Consider the following 10,000-nt stretch of genomic DNA (forward strand, 5'->3'; position numbering starts at 1 on the left):
AATGTTAACAAAAATTAAAAAAATCCCTGCGCTTAGAACTGTACTCACGGAATACGCGCGATATAAGCCTCATATTGATATTGATTGATTGATTTAAGCAATAAGCATCATGTATATATATGTATATCACAGTCACTTACGCTCATAACCGTGCAGCGCATGCGAACAGTCGCATAAACCACACACACACACACACACACACACACACACAGTTCTTGCGGGCCAAAGGCCATTGGGTTTCTGCGTTAACTGACTCCATTCACCAGGGGTGGAGGGATGCATGGGTTCAATACCTCTCAAGGCTCCCCACACCGTTTTACAGCTGATCACCACTTTGTCCATTTCTGTCACAAGGGTATCTGAAAACATGAAGGCATATTACAATTGTGGAAGCAATGGGAGCGGTAGAGGAGTAGGAGTAAAAGTGGCAGTAGTAGTGGTGGTAGTGGAGTAGAACTATTGGTGGTTGGAGTGGTTGTAGTAGTAGTGGTGGTAGTAGAGTAGAAGTAGTACTAGTAGTGGTTGTAGTGGCAGTGGTATTGATGGTAGTGGAGTAGTAGTAGTAGTAGTAGTGATACTAGTAGCCGCAGTAATAGTAGTAGTATTGGTAAAAGTGGTAACATTGCAGTGGTATTAGTAGTAGTAAGCAGTAGTAACAGGAGTAAACAATAATAGTAGTAGTAGTAGTAGTAGTAGTAGTAGTAGTAGTAGTAGTAGTAGTAGTAGTAGTAGTAGTAGTAGTAGTAGTAGTAGTAGTGGTAGTAGTAGTAGTAGTAGTTCAACTGACCGGTGTCATGTCGAAAGACTTATTGATGCCCTTAAAGTGTTTTTCTTTTTCTTTTTTAAATCTAGCGGTGTCTGTTTTTTATATATTTTTCTTCTTAACATTTTTTTTTATAAGTAGAACATATTGCATTGGGAAAGGGAAGAAAACGAGTATACTTACATGTTTCATCCATGTCCAGGTAAGGGAACTCATCACAAGTCCCCTTCCCGAGACTGATCTCCACTTTTGTGATGTCACTGTCGTCTGCTGACGCGTCATGTTTGAATAAGCCAATGACGTCACGATACCGCCTTATTGCATCATCAATGATGTCACACTCTGTGTTGGAGTCAAATTTTAGAGAAGAAGGAAGAACCGTGAAAGTGTCATTGTCACGTGACCACTTCTCTGGCATGGGCCAGGGAACGTCTGAAAGAGTTCTGTCCCCCTGAAGAAACGAAAAATAAAAATGTATGTATTTGAAAGATTAAATATACATTTGCATCTGAAAGGCACAGACCTGAACCGGCTCACCATCTCAGGTTTGGCCAGATGTGTACATAGGATGTAGAGGTTACATGCCGAGTCTCAGTGATTATTAAAAATAATGGTCGAAGTTGGCGGATCATGAAAAATGCGAGCTTCAGCGAGCTTTTTCATGACCGCGAACTGAGACCATTATTTTTAATAATCACTGAGACGAGGTGTGTAACCTCTTTATTCCTCCTTTCTTCAGTTATTCAAAGAAAACAGGAGTTTTTGTGCGAAAGTTTGATCGAATCCGAATCACTCAACCAGTCAACCTGCGCAGGCGATCGATTAATGCGCGGTTGTATAGTTCCGTGCAAATCATTCCATTCTGTTAACACTTCTTGTCAGTTTCCCTGTTTTAGACTAAAATCAAGTACACAGATATGCTGTTATTCTGCTGTGGCGGTAAAGGCAGATATTGTGTGTTCTGTTTATGTTTTAGTATCGTTTAGGATAATGTTCTTTCGTCAAATGGGACTAGCAGACGAACTTTTGCACCCGTGTTCCAACGTTAATTACTGTATGAAGTTCAGTTTTCTGGGGAAAATAGTGTATGAAACCGCTTTATGTTGTTTAAATTGATGAGATGTGTGCATTTGGTTGCGTGTGATCTGTTTATAAAATGAAATATTGTTGAAAACTGACCGTCGGATTGCAGTCAGTGTTGTCGAAGAAACTGCGTTAAAAGAAGGGGAACTACTCTTGTCGGCAAGAGTATGAGTTACTTGCCTTGGGAATTTGCTTGTGATGAACGGTGTGTGCACGGCAGATCTAGATTCAGAAAACAACCTAACTCATGGATTTTATATGGAGATTCATGTGTTCAGGCCTGTAGTTGTTAATTTAAATGCGGTATGTTTGTATTGTTTGCTCCAGAGATGTATATTTCGTACGTATAGAGCGTTCGGAACTTTTCAGTCGCAAAAGTAGTACCAAAACAGCTTCGCAACCCATTGCACTATCGAGGATTCAGGCTGTTGCTGGCTCGTTATTTGTTTGGTTGCTGGGTCATTATCGAAAAATAACTAGCTCTACAAGTTTACAGAGGTAAAGAAGCAGAGGGGGGAATAAAAGACCATATGCATCCACTTGATCACATACCACCAATGAACAGCCTGGGTCCTCTTCACGCAGAGCGAGAATGTGTGGATACATTATTTTGATACAAAACACGAGTGTGTTTTTTTTCTCCACGAAATTAATTCTTTGCAAAAATGTTCACCACAGCAAACACTCAGGGTGTAAACTTGGTATGTATCCTAGTGGACAGATGGTCTTATTCCAAAATCTGGGCAAGATCCAAACAGTTTTCATGAGGAGGAATGTACCTTTCATTTGAAGATCTACCGGCACGGTTGGCCTAGTGGTAAGGCGTCCGCCCCGTGATCGGGAGGTCGTGGGTTCGAACCCCGGCCGGGTCATACCTAAGACTTTAAAATTGGCAATCTAGTGGCTGCTCCGCCTGGCGTCTGGCATTATGGGGTTAGTGCTAGGACTGGTTGGTCCGGTGTCAGAATAATGTGACTGGGTGAGACATGAAGCCTGTGCTGCGACTTCTGTCTTGTGTGTGGCGCACGTTATATGTCAAAGCAGCACCGCCCTGATATGGCCCTTCGTGGTCGGCTGGGCGTTAAGCAAACAAACAAACAGACAAAAATTTGAAGATCTTCTGTAGCTTTACTCGATGTCTTCTTTCAGTGCTCTTTAACCTTGTTTTACATTCCCATATTTATTGAGATGTTTGCCATACAACATCATGGCAAATTATATATCAATAGAAAGGTTATTACATCATGATAGTTATACAATATCATCAAGTACATTTAATTTACATAGCATTTATGAATCTGTTTTAACAGTTGACTCGCTCTGTCTTGTTTTTTTTCCCAACGCGAAATGTTCTTGGTTATTCACAGTCTTTCTGTCACTGCCTCTGTCCCTGTCTCTCTCTGTTTCTTGCTCTCTCTGTCTCTCTCTGTCTGTCTCTTTCTGTCTGTCTGTCTGTCTGTCTGTCTGTCTGTCTGTCTCTGTCTCTCTCTCTCTGTCTCTCTCTCTCTCTCTCTCTGTCTCTGTCTCTGTCTCTGTCTCTGTCTCTCTCTCTCTCTCTCTCTCTCTCTCTCTCTCTGTGTGTTTTACCTTCAACGGTAGCCTCTCTGCGATGAACATAATTTCTCCTTTTCCGAGAGACAGAATCCCTATCAGCGAGACACAGCCATAGAGAAGCACAGCGTTCCACCTGTGTGCATTCATGTTGAAACCTTACACTGATAACCGCCCAAAAGACCGCTGACTTTTGAATCAACTGTGTCCGTGCGCTGAGCATTTAAACCAGACGTCACAATGCTGCCTTTGTTGAAGCAGAACCAACCCCGCGCGCACACCTTCCGAGTCACATAATTATGTCTAAGCCCTCATGAGATACGGTCACAATATCACACTCAATCCGTTACAGTGAGTTGTGCAGTGTGCTGGTACAAATTTCTGGTTGAAATTCATTGGTGTTGATTAATTTGTTATGTACTATCATACTTTGTGCTGCGTAATAGCTGTCAACATGTTTTTGTTATTAATTATTTTTCTCTTATTGAAAACTATCAAGTCAAGTCAAGTCAATATTTATTTCAAAAAACCCCTAGGGTTACATGAATAAAATAAATAAAAATTGCAATAAACACGACAAAAAAGATATATGTAATAATGAGACACAACACTTTTAATTAACCGAAAATAAATCAAGCTTAATTCATAACAAAATAATTGTAATCATACATTTTTTTAATTTTTTTTATTTACAGGAAAGTATATGTTTTTGTGTTTGTTTTTGTTTAAATAAGAAAGAAAAAAAAGAACGTGATCAAATAATCAGAACTCTTTCAAAATACTCTTAAGAAAATATATCAAATTCAATAACTTTCGTTTTTTTATTAATTTAAATAAATGTTTAAATTTGACTGCATTTGAATTTCTACGAAAATACAACGGTAACAACCTTTTCCTCACATTTTCAAAAAAATGACACTGAAATATTTAATGAAATTCATCTCCGAGTTCTCCAGACTGGCATTTAACACATATTCTTTCATTATGTGGTATATTTAACATACAGCCTTTTTGTAGTGGCAATTTATGATTTAATGTTCTAAAGCGTAAAAAAGAGAGTGCTAGGTTATTGGGTAAAATGTTCAAATAATTTTCAAATATGAATGTATCTTTAAACAATCTATAATTCAAACAAGTTTCTTTTTCATTTAATTCTGAAAACCACGATTGTATATATTGATCTTTTAGGCATTGCAACGTTTTCAATTTAAACCATTTTTCGGAACATCGTAAATTAAACTGGTCATGCCAAAAACCACTAAGACCAAGAGCATTTAAAGTTGTTTCAACATGTTTTAAATAGGGTGCTTCATATATGTTATTTACATAGAGGCGTCATGCAGAAAACGGTACAGTACATTTGAAAACTTATTACTATTATTACAATCCACCAATTTAAACCAAAAACTAAATATTCTATTTTTTACGGGGACGTTGGGGTCGACTTTCTCAATTTCAAAATAATCTTATAACAAGTCGCGTAAGGCGAAAATACAACATTTAGTCAAGTAGCTGTCGAACTTACAGAATGAAACTGAACGCAATGCAACGCAGCAAGACCGTATACTCGTAGCATCGTCAGTCCACCGCTCACGGCATAGGCAGTGAAATTGACAAGAAGAGCGGGGTAGTAGTTGCGCTGGGAAGGATAGCACGCTTTTCTGTACCTCTCTTCGTTTTAACTTTCTGAGCGTGTTTTTAATCCAAACATATCATATCTATATGTTTTTGGAATCAGGAACCGACAAGGAATAAGATGAAAGTGTTTTTAAATTGATTTCGAAAATTTAATTTTGATAATAATTTTTATATATTTAATTTTCAGAGCTTGTTTTTAATCCGAATAATAACATATTTATATGTTTTTGGAATCAGCAAATGATGGAAAATAAGATGAACGTAAATTTGAATCGTTTTATAAAAAAAATATTTTTTTTACAATTTTCATTATTTTTAATGACCAAAGTCATTAATTAATTTTTAAGCCACCAAGCTGAAATGCAATACCGAAGTCCGGGCTTCGTCGAAAATTACCTGACGAAAATTTCAACCAATTTGGTTGAAAAATGAGGGCGTGACAGTGCCGCCTCAACTTTCACGAAAAGCCGGATATGACGTCATCAAAGACATTTATCAAAAAAATGAAAAAAACGTTCGGGGATTTCATACCCAGGAACTCTCATGTCAAATTTCATAAAGATCGGTCCAGTAGTTTAGTCTGAATCGCTCTACACACACACACACAGACAGACAGACACACACACACATACACACACACACGCACGCACATACACCACGACCCTCGTCTCGATTCCCCCCTCTACGTTAAAACATTTAGTCAAAACTTGACTAAATGTAAAAACGTAGCTGTAGTGAATGTAATGTTCGTAGGTCACAGTTGTTCTCGCTAGCAAACTGTCAGTTGACCCGCAAAGCTTACCCATGTAGTCGCTGAGGCATGCTATTATTAAGCAAAGCAGTTCAACAACCGACTGACTTTGAAGTTACAACATTAAAAAGGACAGTTGTTGGAACGTTTAATCTTTGACAAAATAAAACGTTTCGTTTTGAATTTTTGATACATAACTATTTAGCCGCTGATGGCTCCAAAAAAATCAAATCATATACATTCCCCTTTTGCATTGAAACTTGACAAAGCACCTGGTCTGTTGCATTTTGGTTTGTTTGTTTGTTTGTTTGTTTGTTTGTTTGCTTAACGCCCAGCCGACCACGAAGGGCCATATCAGGGCGTTGCTGATTTGACATTTAACGTGCGCCACACACAAGACAGAAGTCGCAGCACAGGCTTCAAGTCTCACCCAGTCACATTATTCTGACACCGGACCAACCAGCCCTAGTAGCACTAACCCCATAATGCCAGACGCCAGGCGGAGCAGCCACTAGATTGCCAATGTTAAAGTCTTAGGTATGACCCGGCAGGGGTTCGAACCCACGACGGACGGAGCGGACGCCTTACCACTAGGCCAACCGTGCCGGTTTGATTGTTGGTGGAAGGGTGGCCTTTTCCCACGTACAAGCCTTGCGAGATCTGAGATTGTATAAGCCTTCTTCTTCTTCTTCTTCTTCTTCTTCTTCTTCTTCTTCTTCTTCTTCTTCTTCTTCTTCTTCTTCTTCTTCTTCTTCTTCTTCTTCTTCTTCTTCTTCTTCTGCGTTCGTGGGCTGAAACTCCCACGTACACTCGTGGTTTTATTTGCACGAGTGGACTGATTTTACGTGTATAACCGTTTTTACCCCGCCATTTAGGCAGCCATACACCGCTTTCGGAGGAAGCATGCTGGGTATTTTTGTGTTTCTATAACTCACCGAACTCTGACATGGATTACAGGATCTTTTCCGTGCGCACTTGGTCTTGTGCTTGCGTGTACACACGGGGGGTGTTCGGACACCGAGGAGAGTCTGCACACAAAGTTGACTGAGAAATAAATCTCTCGCCGAACGTGGGGACGAACTCGCGCTGACAGCGGCCAACTGGATACAAATCCAGTGCGCTACCGACTGAGCTACATCCCCGCCCATTGTATAAGCCGAATCGTCTACATGACCAGAACTGTGCCTTTAAAGTGTCACTGTCCGCCCCTGAGAAGGCAAAACAATGATGGTGTCATGCAAGGTAATTAACTCACAGTTCTGGTATTCGTGTTACGTTCTTCTTTCGTTAGTGCTGCATAGAAGGGGCCTTCCCGAGTAGAGAGTTCTGTTTCAGTTGAGCATCGATTCTGAGTTGTCATTTCTTGTGGTTTCAAAACTAATAATAATGATAATAATAATGCAAAATATGTATATAGCGCATGTATTCAGGGTTTAACCCTGCTCAAAGCGCTCAATTAGTCTTAATAACTATTGTTGTGGCAGCTTACAATTCTAAATCGTCGTCATACAAACGGGGTTTAGAACTCTGTAACTCCTCCGCGGACAGTATCCCTTTAAATAATGAATCAGTTGTTCCGGTTATTTAACTGCAGGTGCGTTTGGACAAAAGAAGGGGAGCCCTGCTACAGAATATCAGACTGTGGCACACTTGTAAGCGCAACGAAGATTCAGTTACAATACAATACAATTGTATTGTATTGTATTGTATTGTATTGTATTGTATTGTATTGTATTGTATTGTATTGTATTGTATTGTATTGTATTGTATTGTATTGTATTGTATTGTAACTGAATCTTCGTTGCGCTTACAAGTGTGCCACAGTCTGATATTCTGTTGCAGGGCAGTTAACACTGAAAATATTCATTGACTTGAAAATGTAGACGACCGGCAAGGTTAACTTCAGATAAACGAACGTATAGTGTGAGGGCGAGTTTTGTTGGTGAATTGGTGACGATGGGAGAAGGTGGGGATTTCATTTTTTTCATTTTTTTCATTTTCATTACTTTATTGTCCCATCGCTGGGAAATTCGGGTCGCTTCCTCCCAGTGGAAAGCTAGCAGCAACGGAGTCGCGCTACCCAGGTGTCTGCGTGTTTAGGTGTATTCAGCCACCTGCACTTATGGCAGAATGACCAAGGTCTTTTACGTGCCATTGTGATGACACGGGGGTGGGACATGGCTTCCGTCTCTGGGTCTGCACATAAAGTTGACCCGTGACCCGGGATCGAGGGAGAGATAGAGGGGAGGGTGGTATAGACGCTCAAGAAAAAGAAACCAGGAAATATTTTTGGTGCAGGGAAAGTAAGTGGATTTAAATGATAACTGATTCGCAAATTTGTTTGTTTGTTTGTTTGTTCTTTAATTTATGTAAGACATAAAGTTTCAATGGCCCGTAAAAGTAACGCTGATTATAGAATAGGTTAAATGGCTATATATGGAGCGTTATTCACAACATTGTTGTGGCTGTGTTGTTGTTGTTGTTGTTGTTGTTGTTGTTGTTGTTGTTGTTGTTAATGGTGTTGTTCTTTTTACATTTAGTCATGTTTTGACTAAATGTTTTAACATAGAGGGGGAATCGAGACGAGGGTCGGGGTGTATGTGTGTGTGTGTGTGTGTGTGTGTGTGTGTGTGTGTGTGGGTGTGTGTGTGTGTGCGTGTGTGTGTGTGTGTGTGTCTGTCTGTCTGTGTGTGTGTGTAGAGCGATTCAGACTAAACTACTGAACCGATCTTTATGAAATTTGACATGATAGTTCCTGGGAATGATATACCTGGACATTTATTTTTTATTTTTTCGATAAATGTCTTTGATGACGTCATATCCGGCTTTTTGTAAAAGTTGAGGCGGCACTGTCACACCCTCATTTTTCAACCAAATTGATTGAAATTTTGGCAAAGCAATCTTCGACGAAGGCCGGACTTTGGTATTGCATTTCAGCTTGGTGGCTTACAAAATAATTAATGAATTTGGTCATTAAAAATCGGAGACTTGTCATTAAAATGTTTTTTCTTCTAAACGATCCAAAAACAATTTTATCTTTTTCGTCGTCATTTTCTGATTACAAAAAACATGTACATATGTTATATTAATGTGACAGGGGAGGCTACCGCTACTTTCACAGCAGACTCTGCACCCGAGTTGTTGGCCTTTAAGTCAACACCGGTGGATTGTGGAACTCTGTTTGTGATGGGGTCTGGTGGTTTCCGATTGTCTGTATGTTCACTAATTCCTTTGCGAATGCATAACAGTTTTTATAGGGCTTAGAAATAAGATCTAAAAATTCTCAATCTTGTTTGATTGGACTTCGTCTCCAAAGGTGATTGTGGTGTTTCGGCACTCGGTTACTATTCTGGCTTGTCGATTTCACTGCCTTTGCCACGAGCGGTGGACTGACGAAACTACGAGTATGCGGTCTTGGTGAAAAAATGCAGTGCGTTCAGTTTCATTCTGTGAGTTCGACAGCTTGACTAAATGTTGTTATTTCGCCTTACGCGACTTGTTTTTACATTTAGTCAAGTTTTGACTAAATATTTTAACATAGAGGGGGAATCGAGACGAGGGTCGTGGTGTGTGTGTGTGTGTGTGTGTGTGTGTGTGTGTGTGTGTGTGTGTGTGTGTGTGTGTGTCTGTGTCTGTGCGTGGGTGTGTGTAGAGCGATTCAGAGTAAACTACTGGACCGATCTTTATGAAATTTTACATGAGAGTTCCTGGGTATGATATCCCTAGCATTTGTTTTCTTTTTTTCGATAAATGTCTTTTATGACGTCATATCCGGCTTTTTGTAAAAGTTGAGGCGGCACTGTCACACCTTCATGTTTCAATCAAATTGATTGAAATTTTGGCCAAGCAATCTTCGACAAAGGACGGACTTCGGTATTGCATTTCAGCATGGAGGCTTACAAATTAATTAATGACTTTGGTCATTAAAAATCTGAAAATTGTAATTAAAATTATTTTTTTATAAAACAATCCAAAATTACGTTTATTGTATTCTTCTTCATGTTCTGATTCCAAAAACATATAAATATGTTATATTCGGATTAAAAGCAAGCTCTGAAAATTAAAAATATAAAAATTATGATTAAAATTAAATTTCCGAAATCGTTTTAAAAACAATTTCATCTTATTCCTTGTCGGTTCCTGATTCCAAAAACATATAGATATGATATGTTTGGATTAAAAACACGTTCAGAGAGTTAAAAATAATAGAGATA

General features: G+C 39.3%; 1 protein-coding gene across 1 annotated transcript in view; it reads right to left on the reverse strand.

Moving 5' to 3' along the window:
• Nucleotides 1-3,649, reverse strand: part of LOC138948568 (beta-hexosaminidase subunit beta-like) — a 20,722-nt gene extending 17,073 nt beyond the window's left edge. The window contains exons 1-3 of the mRNA XM_070320128.1: nucleotides 3,434-3,649; nucleotides 947-1,214; nucleotides 294-359 (exon numbers count right to left, since the gene is read on the reverse strand). Of these exons, the coding sequence (XP_070176229.1) occupies nucleotides 294-359; nucleotides 947-1,214; nucleotides 3,434-3,547 (448 nt within the window). The 5' untranslated portion in view covers nucleotides 3,548-3,649. The remainder of the gene's footprint in view (nucleotides 1-293; nucleotides 360-946; nucleotides 1,215-3,433) is intronic.
• Between the last annotated feature and the right edge of the window lie 6,351 nt (nucleotides 3,650-10,000).

The sequence above is a fragment of the Littorina saxatilis genome, linkage group LG15 (genome assembly GCF_037325665.1).
Source record: "Littorina saxatilis isolate snail1 linkage group LG15, US_GU_Lsax_2.0, whole genome shotgun sequence".
NCBI classification, from domain to species: Eukaryota; Metazoa; Mollusca; class Gastropoda; order Littorinimorpha; family Littorinidae; genus Littorina; species Littorina saxatilis.